General features: G+C 39.2%; 1 protein-coding gene across 1 annotated transcript; it reads left to right on the top strand.

The window, feature by feature from the left end:
• The first annotated feature begins 11,818 nt into the window (after positions 1-11,818).
• tcima (transcriptional and immune response regulator a) lies at positions 11,819-12,792 on the top strand. Its single transcript, XM_029163505.3, has one exon. It carries the CDS (start codon positions 11,986-11,988, stop codon positions 12,286-12,288), a length of 303 nt encoding a protein of 100 aa, XP_029019338.1. The 5' UTR covers positions 11,819-11,985; the 3' UTR covers positions 12,289-12,792.
• Positions 12,793-14,480: the final 1,688 nt, after the last annotated feature.

Below are 14,480 nucleotides of genomic sequence, written 5' to 3'. Positions count from 1 at the left end.
TTCTTTGCCGACTTGAACACGCCTTCAGTTCCCTGAAAGAATGCAGGAAGAATACAGCTGAGAGTGTTGTGGTCACAGCTTAAATTACATTTTGCAATATTAGGTTTCGTGACGCACCGGTCTTACTGTCAGTTCAGCCTTTAGACAACTTACACAGAAAGATAATACATCATTAATTGAAAGTAAAGTAATTTAAAGCTCCTACCTTTTAGTAGCTTCATTGGACATTGTATAAAAGCAATAATTCAGCAGTTTGACTCATTGTGTTCAGGCTGAGTGACTAATAGTTTAAAACCATTTGTAATTTCCCTCTCAGTGAAATACTGAAAAACTGGAAATGAACTACGTGCACAGCCCTTCTTCCCTGTGTATCTGTTCTTCACCCACTGACACATGCTTGGTGTCACAGCAGAAAGACAATAAGGCCAATGTGCACACTCCCTCAGAGACAGACCAGGACAATTTAGGACACTAGGTCAGTTGGTGCGTGTAGGGGGAGGACGTTGAAGAAACACTGGAGATTTGACTAAAATGTCTTTTTTATCAAGATAATAGTATTGTTAATTAGTCCTCATCGAATCAAATATTTCATCCAATGCAAAGTCAAAAAAGCAAAACTACACATGGTGTGGAATGGGTAGCTGTCAACATTACAGTAATTAATTGCAATGCAGGGAGCTTCACATTGTGGGGCTTTTTGGCTTAATCTTTTTTTGAAATGTGTTGTTTGAATAGGAAGAAAAATGTATTGCCATTATCAGGTCCTGTAGATTTACAGTACTACAGAACTGTTGAAGAGCAAACATAATTTGTTAAACCCATTACATGCAAACCAGTGTGTCACTGTAATACACTCAGGATACTGTTGCAGTATCCTGTATAATCTTACCAGTGTAAGGGTTTTATATTAGGGTTTTTTCTAGCAGTTGCACACAGCCTGTATTTATCAAAAAGCATTAAACACTCAACAAGGTCACTGGGCAATATTATATATCATTCATACCTGCACCACCAGTGTATCAAACAGTGGACTCTACTTGGTGCCACTTGTCCCCACCAGCAGGCACTAAGTGTTGCTATCTTTGCACTTGTCATATGTCTGTGTGAATTTATTTCTCTATATGTTGAATATAAAAAGTAGAAATGTTTCTGGACACCATTAAAATCATGCCGTACAATATACGATAATATGATATATGATATATGGTATTAAATGATTGTGTTTTTTAAAATAGGCATAATGCAAATATGTTCAAACATACACTGTATGGTAAAACATCAAATAACCTTTACTTGAAATCTATGAAACTGGTTGGTCAGTATACACTCTAAAAAGTAATCATAACTGAAACCTAAACTTCATGTCATTTAAATGTAAATGTTGTATGTTAACTATTTCACCAGTTTATGGTTAAATTAAAAATCTACTAAAAGATAAGATAATATGTATTAAAAAGGTCAACGCATCACTTTGACTTAACTAGTGTATCAGCACTGACCCTGATTTCATGATCAGTCTGAAATCAAGCAGGTTTAAAAGAGCATGACTTTTATATTCCATTTATTTTTGCAAGAAGAGAAGTACAAAAGCAGCACAGCTTTGCACATCCATAGTGTAGTTGCCATGCTCCACTTTGAACCTCTGAATAGCACTAATGTTGCTAGGAAGTCAAACTACTGTTCTACTACTAAAGTACTTGTTAAAATATACGGTGTATACTGCATATCAAGGTTCTGTGGCAATATCTTCATAGACATCAGTAGAAAATTCCACTACACCCATCAGGTTTTATACCAAAGCTAGTGAAATAATGTCTATTATGGTGTGTTTCTGGCCCAGAACAGCAAATATTCCTGCTGCACCTTATGGTTTGTGTGTTTTCTAAATGGCCATCCATCCAGTGTATTTTGACAATACAGGTTTGGCCTGAAATACCAGATTGTCCAAGGGTTGTTTCTTTATAGTTAGGCTAAATACTTTTCTATACCAAATCAGTTATTGTTTGGAATGTTCATTTTAAAGTAGTCTGTACTTAGTTCCTTTTACTGTATAACTTCCATTATATTTGTATAGAGCAAACTGGACCCTGTAACTGAGCCTGATTTACAGTACAGTACATACACCCCCATGAAATGGTATGTTTTCATAATCCAATTCAATAGTTCACTTTATGTACTGTACATACTATAGCATCCATTCACAACAAAGGTAATCTCGAGTGAGTAAGGTTTAAGACTTCAAAAGAACACTAACAACAACAAATGCTACTTAAGCAGTAATGGACAGTGGATGGGAAAAACATACTTTAATGGATCAAGGGTCAAAATGGAAATGTAGAATATTAATATGGACACAAAATGTTATAGATTGTTAGTTTGGCAATACATAAAACTATAGCTGCAGTTACTGTAGCTAACCCTAATGTGGGGAAGCCAAACTGTTTTCTTCATTAACTTGGCAACAACAATAATACACGAAAGTATAAAAAAGTACAGTGGGTAAATTATTCAGTGTGATTGTTGTGCAGACAATGGCTATTGGCGATGTCATTAACAACTGTATATCTGAAACAGAAGTTCTACAAAAAGTTACCTTCGTTTTGTCTTCTTTGTCCTGTTCACTAACACTAGTTCCTTGTGCAGTATAAATACTGTATCTGTATTAAGCGTAGGTACATGTATAAGAGTTTCATCCTCTGCCCTCTGGAGGTGCTTTGTTTTCTATTATTTGTTTTTTCTTACTCATCTTTGCTTCATCTGATGATGTGATTTCCTGCTGGCTCTGGATTCATCGCCAGTCGTCTACAAATGGTTGGGTACTACATTGTCCTTACATAAATGCTGGTCTGCATTTGATTCTTGTATTTCAAATTTAGTGTTTTCACAATTTTGTATGTTGTATTTAGTTTAATACTAGTTTGCATTTGGTGTAGTTTCTGAATTAGCAATTGGTTTTGTATCTTCTTTAATCCTATGCATGCAGAATTTAAGTTAAATTACATTTAAATTGCAGTTTAATGAATTGTCTGCATGTTGTGTTAGTTTTGTTGTCTTTTTTTATAGTTTCTTAAATTCTGGACCTGAGCATTTACAGTAGGTCGTCATCTCGTTTGTTGGTAATGTCGCCATCTAGTGGACAAGCGGCTTTAGTATGCTTAAAACTGTGTGTGTGTATTGTATATAGTACCTTGAGTAAACCTAGTCTCAAGTTTTGAATCTTGTTATTCTGATCTCTTGTATTCTGTAACAGAGGTCTAGTTTAATTTATTATAACAAAATTTGTTTGTTATTCTTGTAATTTGAGAAAAAGGACACACTTGAATGAAAACAAATTAAGGTATTTTATCATTTACATATTTGATTTTAATTTATTCACTTTTAGAAACTGTATAAAGACAAATCAGATGTTCTGTTTATTATTTTCAAGCTTTAGGTAAACTTTCTGTCATAAATTACTGGAACAGCAAGATCTGTTTAGCATTAGGAACGACGGTATCTGTCTTTTTCCTTAACTTTTCACTGGTGTGTGGCATAAGCTGAAGAAGGATGTTACAACAACTACTGTAACTAACTCTGATGCACTGTTATTGACTAAGGCTTAGAGGGATGCATTCTATAGTTATAAAAAATACAAATAACTAAATGATTCCAGCTAATGTCATTAACTGTATCATTTTCATGGATTTATTGTGTTATCGAGTGCATAGTTTAGTCATCTGACGATGTGATAATGATTTCATTTAGACTGACATAAAGACAGTCATTGGAAACTAAAAGTTAAACTATTATTTATTTTTTAAATTGAATATTTTGCACTTCACTGTGCCACCACCAGGGAGCAGTCTCTTAATTTCTTAACCAAACCAGGACCTGCTCTGCCTTTTTTGGGCTCTGACTCATCGAGAACATAATAACATTAATAATAATGCCAAATCCGTACACTGAACTGAATGAAATTAGCAGTTATGGGAAGTTAAGCTAATTAAAAGCTTAAACATACAGTAGGCCTGATAGCTTCCTCCCATACTGCTGTACAGTGTCTGCTCTACTTGTTTTATGATTAGCTGCCTACCCCGCGGTCTGATGATGCAGCTGGATGATCCAAGCTGTGGGAGGACAGCTGGCTTGCGTGAATGAACCTCTGTGGAAAATGTGACTTTATTGACTGCGTAAGCATAAACTGTGCCGATGATGGCGTCTTGCCAGGGACACAGAAATGTGTTCCACACCGCTGCTCTGACCTTGATGGTCAGAAATGATTACTGATATCCCTGCTAGCATAGATTCATACCTCATCTGTTCTATGGAACTGGTTTCAAATCCTTGTCAAAATGATACCAAACTAATTTGAATATGAGTGCCATATTGTAGCAGTTTCACACATCATTTCATAACGTTTATTTCAATGTCCTTTCAATGATTGACTGTTTATTATAGATTATAGAGTAAATTATAACCACCTCACTGTAAAGACTACAGTAGATAACAACTACTGCCCAGGTAACTTAAATTCCGTATTAAATCATAATAAGTTAAACCGTGCATTATTTATTATGTCCTACTGACACATGATTGTATGCTTAAAGACTGTGAGTAACAGGTAAAAATAAATAAAAATGTACAGCTTTTTTTGTATTCACCTTTTCTGGAGAAAATGATGGTACAGTAGGTGATAATGTGCTTTATGACACAGATAATGTTATGATGAAAGAAATTATACATATATTATTCTATTGAATCTGTTTTAATGTGTGTAAAGCTGAAGGAAATATGTCAAACTTGGACCACGTGACCTATGCAGTCCATGTAACGTGTTATGTTGTACCTAACAACAGTAACAGAAAGAGCTACAAACAAAATGTTACTTTTGTAGAAGTATAGAAATACCATTCAATCAGTTAAATAAAACATTGGGTAGATGCTTTTGTACAAACCATTCCACCTTTGCAGAAAACCTCCCTGTTTGGAACTCAGTATATGTATTTATGTTATGTTATGTCCTTGAGTAATTGCTGCTGTGCTTTGAAGCCATTCCTACAGCAGTGTTTTGTGCAAGCATGCCAGGGCAGCTGTATTTTGTATATATGCGTGGACCAAATCTTGGCTGGTGTTGGATTGGATGTTGCTGACAGCATGAAGACGAAAGCCTGTGGTGCATTAGCTACTGTATATACATGGCTATTATTTGTTTATGCCATGTACTGCTGCTTTATACTAGAGCATGAGAGTGGGGGGTGATGCCTTCACTCTCTACTGCACACATGCACTTGAAATCAGCACTTGTTTAGTATAATGTTCAGTTCTAAACCTTATGAATCTGCCATAATACTGTATGGTGCTGTGCACGTGGAGGTCTTTAAATTGCTCTAATGCTGTAGCGTGACTGTTGACCTACTTACAGTGTCTCCTTATCTCCCACTGAAACTCCCTCTATTTGTTGTCCCTTGTTTATTGTTGTTCTTACCATACTTTATAATGTATTTCATTTCAGGTCAAGTAACCTACAGTACAGGTTTTTCACTGCTAGTACAGTATGTGTTCTTTTCCAATTTCCTCCATTAACTACCATGGGCATGAATAAAGAATATTTTAGGAATAGGAGTCATACTCTGATTTCTCTTGCCGACAAACTCGTTTGAACCAGCTCTCTGTTCCAAATCCACGCTAAGCACATTTGGAGTTCTCTGACCTCGCAGTTTTTAAAAGAGCAGCTGATAGACTTCCTCTTAATCTGTCTAGTTTCATGAGTGTATTCAGCACTAATGCATTTTACTGTACATGTATTGTTCTTTTGCATCATTTTGTTATTTTAGGCAAATTGGACAAACACAAAATGCAAAACGATGAAATATTTTTATGGGAAGGGAATATAATATGGGGCAGCATGGTGGTGCAATGAGTAAAAAGGTAGGACAGGTGTATGGAGTTTGCTGTTTTTTTCCCCTAATCTTCAGGTTTTCTGGTTTCCTCACACAGACTCAAAGCTTATTGGAGACTCTAAAGTGACTGTACAGTAGGTGTGAGTGAGTTGGTGTGTGTTTGTCATTATGTGGCGCTGTGACGGACTGGCATTCTGTCCAGTGTGTACCCTGGTGTAACTCTGGTATGACTTCAGGGATCCACACTAAGAGACAATAAAGTGGATAGCAATAAACAATTCCCAGAAGGGGAGGACTATCCAAAAATTGCCCAATATCACAGTGACGACTCATCCAGGAAGTCCAGGAAACCATCCAAGCACGTCTCTCGTACTTTAATTGTTATGTCAACAGACAACTGTGTATTTATAGCATTGAGTGGCAAAACACCTAACTAAATTAATTAAAATTAATATTGGTTTAAATTCTTTCACAACATACTTTTTGTGTGGCTCCCACACCCCTTGAAGATTGTTATATGGACATTTATGGGTTATAAGTGTGTTCTGTTGCTTCTGACTCAAACTAAAATCTGAATATCACTCAAAGCACATACTTCCTTTAAATTTACTTTTTGGTAAAAATCTGGACCTGAACAAACTGTTAAGTTCAGGTGATGATAACTTTTTTAGTGTGGTGAAATAGGTATTGGACCAAGTACTTCAGGTCACAGTAAGCTTGTCCTGAACTAGAGACAAAACTCAGCTTGGCCCAACCCATATGACTGACCCATTGGGACATATTGACTACAGCTAAACCCTGCAACAACAACCTTCAGCATCTTAACTGGCCCCTGTCACCGTTACTGTACCTGTACCTGACACTGGTACTGTAATCACCACATCGAGCGAGTGGACAAGCTGAAGAAAAGAAAATGAGCACCTCAACAGGATCAAATCACTATAGGAAAGGATTGTAGTTTCGATTGTAGTGATTCGATTTTTCAATTTGAATTTATTCAAATCGAATGTTGTACTGCACAATCAGAATCATGTGGGTTTATTCAATTGGACATATAAACATATAAGGTTGACATAAGTTAAACTGCATTATATAAATTTATAAAATAAAAAGTATCTGTCTAGTCAGTGTGCAGCTCTATATTTAACTGCACCTTTTGGGCATCGTTATCAACAAGTGCAACAACTCTGAAGCTTCCTATCAAAGGATGTATTCCCTCAGATTTATCAACACTTGCACAGAAAACGTGCTCATCATGTCAGACTTGCATGTTTCTCCATCACGTCTCTCCATTATGACCTTACCCTCCCACCACAACAGACAATAGGCCGGCTGTTGACCGGCACCAGCACTTTCCTTTGCCTGGCCCTGGCTCAAGCCCCACCAGCTCATCTTAGTCTCTGATGTACTTTTAAATGAATACCAGCACATCTGATAATCTCATATCTTCCTGTTTACTGTAAGGAACTACAGGAACTACAGTCATTGGACTGTAGTATAGCTTGGCTGAGTAATTGAATCATAAACAGTTGGTTAAAATGCACATACACGTCACATATGAAGTAATCATTTTTACTGTTCAATTCCCTTGCAGTTCCCAAACCTTCTAATTCAGATCACATGCAACATGATTATACTGTAACCTGTTTACTTAGCAGAGCCATTGAATTTAATTTTGCCTCTATTACAACAGTATGTTAAACTTCCACATGTGTCCTGAGCCACTGATTGTTTGTTGCTGTACCTGTTAAAAGCTGTCAGCACTACACTTTTAGAATTACTGTGAAGTGTGATTCAATATAGCTTGTATTTAAAATGTTTCATTGCTGTTTTGTTCCACATACTACTGTAGGTTTCTCAACTGTGCAGTGAGGGTCATACCTAAAACTTAAAAAAAACACTTCTTGGTCTCTTTCAGAAAAAAGTCTCCAGTTGATGGCATCTGGGGACTTCTAGAAGAAGAAGTAAAGGCAGACAGTATTTTACAGTAAATGCAGAGACAAGAGTGACAAATAACATCAGCAAGCAGTCACTGCATGGGTGCAGAGCTTCTTCTGATTATCAACCTGAGATCTGTGAGTAAAGGGAAATTCTTTTGGCCTGTACCATCATCCTGATGCTTCAGCTATCAGCCTTTACACCTCTAAACTAATACGATCCACCCGATCCAGTGGTTCCTGGAACTACAGGTTCAACACAGGCCAGAAGCCCGACTGAGGAACATTGTGTGAACTAATGCACTGTACAGGCTCCTGTGGTGCAGCCGTGAGCTGTGCAATCGCCAGATTGCGCTGGTTCAATGAAATGTTACCTCATATTGACTGGGTGTCCGTGTCAATGCTAGGTCATTGTCTGCAGGCAAAGCTGCTTGCTCAGGAGGGCGCTAAGAGCAGAGGAGGGAGGAAACATAAACCCCGCTTTGCGTGCAAATGTAATCAGCTGTTCCGTTGTGATGACTGTGATGCTGCTTGGCCCAGCAGGTTGTGAAGAATGTTCTACCCCACCCTGCCTAAATCAAAAAAACATGATTCCTCAGAAGCCTTTATCAAGGTTACAAACAATGACTTAAGGTGGTGCTTCCACTGAAAAGTTCAACTTAACCGTGCATCGTTAGTGAGGAATGAATAAGACAAAAAAACAAAGCAAGACTTTATGGGTCACCTGCGTAACACAGCATTAGGTTCATTGTTTTTAGTCTCTTTGATGGCTATAACCTAGAAAAGCCAAAGGCATGCTGGGTTTATCGTGTGATCACAGTGTGTCACAGTTTGCTGAAAGAAAAGGTGGTAGTCATTTGGCCTCTTTTTGTAAATCAACTGCTCATTAGCATTTTGAAACTGGCATTTCAGACTCTCATTTACCATCATTAGTTCACTTTTTATAGCCTCCACTGGGCCCCCTGCTTGTACAGTTGTACAGCAGCCATTAATAAATATTGCTGTTTGTTTTTGTTTTAAAGTTCACCTGTGATGGTATCAGACAATCAGACCTGACACATGCAGAGCTGGTTACACAGGACTAATGTTTGTGTTTTTATTCACCTCGTGCCACTGTTCAGAAATCTTTCAAAAGCATTTTCTGTTTTGTGTTTGCTATAAAATTATCAGGACCAAAGTATATAAAACTGGGAAGCTTTTTCCCAGTTCCGCTGTATACAGATTGAAATTGTGGGAGACGAGCAGCTTAAACAAAGGGAAAACGTAGCAGTGGTGTTTCTAAAACACTGCATGTCCATGATCGTGAAAAAGTCATCCCTTAAACTTTCTGTCTGATCTTTCATCTTCTTGCTGTACCTCACACAGTTTCAACAGCCATCACTATTTGTGCTTTCTGTTACAGTACATATCCAGCAGAGGCTTAGCTATGGTACAGACCTGGATTTCTTTATATGTTGATCGTAACATGTTTCTCTACAGGTTAAGGTCTAAGATGGACTAGATTTGTGAACCATGTGACAATAATTACCATTGAGTCTGTCTGGATGCACTGCACACCGTCATTAAAGACATTAACAAATAAAATGTTTTTGTCATGAAGTGATGGTATCATTCATCCATCCTTTGGTTGCACTTTTAATGCAAGTGGAAATAACTATTTATTTCGACAATATGGAATTATTTACAGGAGCTTTGTACCTGAATACATATTAAGCAACTGATAAATATTGATATAGGAATTCCATCACTTCTAGAATCACCTTTATAGGCTAGTCTGGACTTGCTGCACAAATGTATGTATTTGTATGTTTAAACTTTATATACTATATATACTATACTGTATTACACTGTACAGTATTTAATGGATAGACAAAAAATATTGATGACCTTTTAATCTACTGTATGTATGTAGCAAGTAGTTATAGACATAACCAACTTAGCTTACACTACTATACACCTCCTGATTTCTTCATGTACCATGATGTTACAGACTGTCATTATTTTGATTATGTAACATGTACTGTATGTATGACTGCTATAACAATAATTTTGTGGGGCCCCAAACTGTTGTGTCATAACACACAAAATTTCAAAAATGAATTCTTGATTCACAGAAGGATTATTGTCACAGCTTGCAATTCCCAGTGTTGATACTTGTCGAGAAAGGAACAGGGTTCTTAAACCTGGTCTGTAAACTGAAAATGGACATGGTACAACTATTTATATTTTCTGTCTTCTTTACAAAAAGCAGCTTTATCTGTGTCTGGACTCTATATTCGGGTCAGATAGGAGAGCGATTATGCAGTTAAAACCAAAGGGAGACCTGTGTAATGTCAAATTAGTCTTATCGTCAAGAGTTATGGTATTGAATAAACCAACTGTCTCCTGAGGATTCTTCCCCATGAAGAAAATGATGACAAAACTTTGACCCAGGTTAAATTTAGTGTCTGCTTTGTTATGATGAAGCGTAAATGCTCATTGTGGAGACAGGACAACAGGGTCAAGGTTCCAGTTTCCGTCCATGCTGGCTGAAATCTCCTTGTGCGCCGCTTGTCTCCAGCACCTCTGGAAAAACTTTGGGGTCATAAATATGCTGTTTCCACAAGCTGACACTTTTCTTTCAGTGTGGAAGTGCAGTGACATTCTCTGGCTCCAGTCACAGCTGTCATGCCAGCTCAAGACCAGACATCCTGTGGCGACACATTGTTCACACTGACCTGTAAGGCAACGCTGTCAGTGAGGATGTGAGAATTGTTTCTCTTAAGACTCAGCAGGGATATTTGCCTTATTGTCCAAGTCAACACACAAAGTCAATGCCACATGCCAGGAATACCATGCATGAGCTTTAATCTGCAGACCTCCAGACGAAAAAAAACATACATTCTGAGCCCTTAAGGCCGTTCCCTCTCACTTCCATATAAGGCACCCGCCAGTGGCTGCAACGGTAGCGGGGACAAGGAGAAGGCACAATAGCCCTGCGGCAGCTTGAAGCTGGAAACTGCTGTTGTTTATGAGGAGAAGGGTTTCTCTATGTAATGTTTTGCAGTCTTATCAGCTCAGATCAGGAGATCAGATGAGGAGAATGACCCACAGGTCAATTCCAGTTAAACACTCTCAAATCCACGTGTATGACAGCCAGAAAGTAAGACAAATATTTTTAGGACCACTAAGTGGAAACAGAAGAATAAAACCGTGTACTGCATCAGGAATTGTCCTTCCAAAAATAACAAATACTGAAGGCTTGTCTGTTTTTTTACGGGATACGGCTCTGTGTTGTTGTCATTGCAGTGAAATATTATAAACAGTGGGCAGACAATTTTACGATATCTACATCAGTTCCATTTTACTACATTTACCTCAGAGCTCAAATCAGTGGGGAAGTCCCAAAAACATCAAATAAACACAGAATAACAGCTAAATTTAGCTTATGCCTGGTTTATAAACAAGCTCAGACAAAAGTTGAAGCAAATTACATTCCAAGACAAATAAGATGGATGAGCCAAATAGTGCCCATAACATGTAAAATGTAACGTATTGCAGATGGACCACTGTTGTCGTTCATAGCAAATGTTGATTTTACTGTTTGCTAAATGCAAAAAAACTATGTATGCAACTAATAACTCAAGTTTTGCAATAAACAATCTCCCGTGGTACTAAACATTATAGCTGCACCTTGACAACACCTGCACAACAGTCTTTACTATTTAGACTGGTAATTGTTGAGATGGTTGTTTCTATGAGGGGATGAACATCTGGGTTGCTGGTTAATAACAAATTCAATAGTTTACATTCAGTCGTTTTAAAGCTACAAAATGCTGAAGAACACATCATCTAATAGTTACAATAAAACATTCACATCTACTGTATATACCACATAGTGCAGTGACAGTTCGGTCAGATAACGGGCGGTATTTTTTCAGCGAGCGCGCGCTTGAGGACCGCAGCGCGCTCCCGCAGGCGGCGCTTTGGCGCGGGAGCGTGTCCCGCGAAGTGAAACCTCCCACATCGGGTCTGATAAATGCGCTCGCGCTCACCTCTCCTGCACTCAGCCGCCGCAGCCGCTCTGACAGCCACTGTGGGCGCCTAACAGCTCATCTTCAGCCGAGTTGGAGGGTCACGCTGGGAGCCGAGGAGCACCGCACGATCGCGACGGAACCCGAAAGGCAAAGATGTCCAACTACGTCTCCTCCGAGTGCCGCCGGGTCACCCCGTCTGCGCGCGGCAACAGGTTCGACACGGCGCACCGCAAGAAGGCCGCGGCGAACATTTTCGAGAGCGTTAACCAAGACGCCCTGATGAGGCTCTTCCAGAAAACCGGCGACATGAAGGCGGAGGAGCGGGTGAGGAGCATCTTCTCCTACACGCAGGACCCGGAGGAAACGGCCCGCGCGCTCATGGCCCTGAAGCAGCGGAAGAAGGACAAGTTCCTGCAGATCGTGGGCGTGCTGCGACAGCTGCTCAACGTGCGTTGACTCTGCGCCGCCAGTCGTTCACCGCCTGAATCTCTAATGCGGCTCACGAGTGAGCAGAACGTGAAAAGCCCCCCCCAACGTGAACGGGCCGCTGCCGGTGCCGCTCACCTGTCGCCCGGAGGGCGTCGAGCGGCGGCCGTCGCCTCGTGGACGGAGGCGGCGGAGTGCTGCGCGCCGCCCGGGACTGTGAAGGGCAAACGGGTCTCCACCGAGACTTGATATCGCGAATGCATTCCTGTGGATGCGTGACTGTGAAGCTGCACCTGGTTCAGGTGCGCATCGCTGCGTCGATGCTGATGCACAGCTGTTGTACAGCGTACGACTTTGCAAAGCCGAAGAACCTGTGAAAATGACAGCCTGTCCTGAACACACGTCTCTCACCTTCACCTTGTTATAGGAGCACTGTCTAGTGACGACTCGAGTGTTACTGTCACACAAATACGGCACAATGATTTGCATGTCGGTTTATCTGTATTATAAATAAATTATTGCATTTTATACGAACCTTTAAATGTGTTTGTTGTTGTTTTACATACATGAATTGGTATGACATTTCGTGCTAAATTATATTACATTGCATCAGTGATGTGAAATTAAGAATTCCTGACTAGTTAGTAGCACATATTAGCTCTATTCTACAGTATATTAAAAAAAAAACACTGCTGGGCATCACAGTGGGAATGATCTCTATTGTTTGAGGACTAGTAAGGAGAGAAAACATATTCTGTATTTTACTAGCCTGCCATCTAAAAAAGTAATGAAACATAAAACAAATACTGACCATACTAGCAGAGGAAATACATCTTAGCCATCTGTGCTGTCCAGCAGCTATGACCTCTGGTTTTTATTATTGTCACATCCAATAAATTCTTTGCTGTGACAAACGTGTAAATAAATAGGATATATACAGTGTAACTCATACTGTAAGTACCAGGTAGTTGCATATTGCATACATTTTATTGCATATCCAATGAGCAAATATCAAGCAAACATATCTGCTGTCTGTTCTGATACAAGCGAGTTTCAGACTGAAGGGGAATCAGTTTGGCTCACATTGGCCTGGGAGGGCAGGGTTGGACAGCTTTCTCCCCACAGCTTGTTTGCCTAGGACTTTGTTTATTCATCCCCGCTCTCTACTGTAGAGCAGAGCTAGTCTAGTCCCCCCCCCCCAACACACACACACAGATCACTTGAGTGGATCCTGATAATCTGCTTGCTTTCACAGTCCCTCTGCTGGCTCAAACCAGTTCCCTGAGTTGTTTTGCATGATGTCATCTCTGAGTGTAGGCGCTTTCCCCGTGTGCTGATAGATATGAGAACGTTGTCCAGGGAGTGGAACTAGGTGATTCACCTGCATACATAACTTGTGTACTGACGCCAGTATGAACCATTCCACATCACAGTCAGTTAAATGCTCCTACTGAATAAGATAACCTAAAATTACATGGAATGGTATTTTATCAGCTTGGTGAAATAAACAAGAAAACAGGTAAAATATACTTTAATAAAGCCTTTATTATGTGTGTGTAGATCAACACATTTCATTGTCAGTAGCAAGAATAAATTAATCTATTAGTTGTGTACTTAAAGTACTTTTAAAAATACAAAAGTATTTAATTTTAAACATTTACAGACCACTACTTGTCTGTGCTTTAAGGGTTTTAGTTTAATTTGTAGCGTGTATATAAATATATGTATATATGTACAGTATATAAATTTAACTGTCTGTAACTGTAACAGTCTCTGGTCCAACCGTCCTTCCTGTGCTCTGTTGTTGCTTGTTTGTTGTTGCTGTGCTTTTCTCTGTCTCTCTCCCCTCACCCCAACCAGTCGAGGCAGATGGCCGCCCACATCCAGCCTGGTTCTGCTGGTGGCTTTTTCCTCATTAGAAAAGGAGTTTTTTCTCTCCACTGTTGCGGTCAAATCCTACCTGTCAAATTGAGCTACACTTTTGATGGAAAATAAGCATTTAATTTACTGTTATTTTTAATTAAATTGAATTGTTAATTAATTGTATTTATTGGCCCTCTTTTAATATAATTCAATTGCTAAAGAAAAAAAAGGTAAGGCAATTGTCTTGACTGCTTTTGCTGTGTTGGCAACAGTGTAGGAGCGTTGGACCCCGCTCTGTACTCTCCCACCCTTCCTGCCTTTCATCGGTCTTAGAAATTGTGAAAGCTTTGATGTCAACA

The sequence above is a fragment of the Betta splendens genome, chromosome 9 (assembly GCF_900634795.4).
Source record: "Betta splendens chromosome 9, fBetSpl5.4, whole genome shotgun sequence".
Lineage (NCBI taxonomy): Eukaryota > Metazoa > Chordata > Actinopteri > Anabantiformes > Osphronemidae > Betta > Betta splendens.
Note: the sequence above shows the minus strand (reverse complement) of the source record. Positions and strands in the feature narration are given on the sequence as shown.

Bases quoted from the DNA above. Each gene is read 5' to 3' on its own strand.
- tcima (XM_029163505.3), top strand. From the start codon at position 11,986: ATGTCCAACTACGTCTCCTCCGAGTGCCGCCGGGTCACCCCGTCTGCG.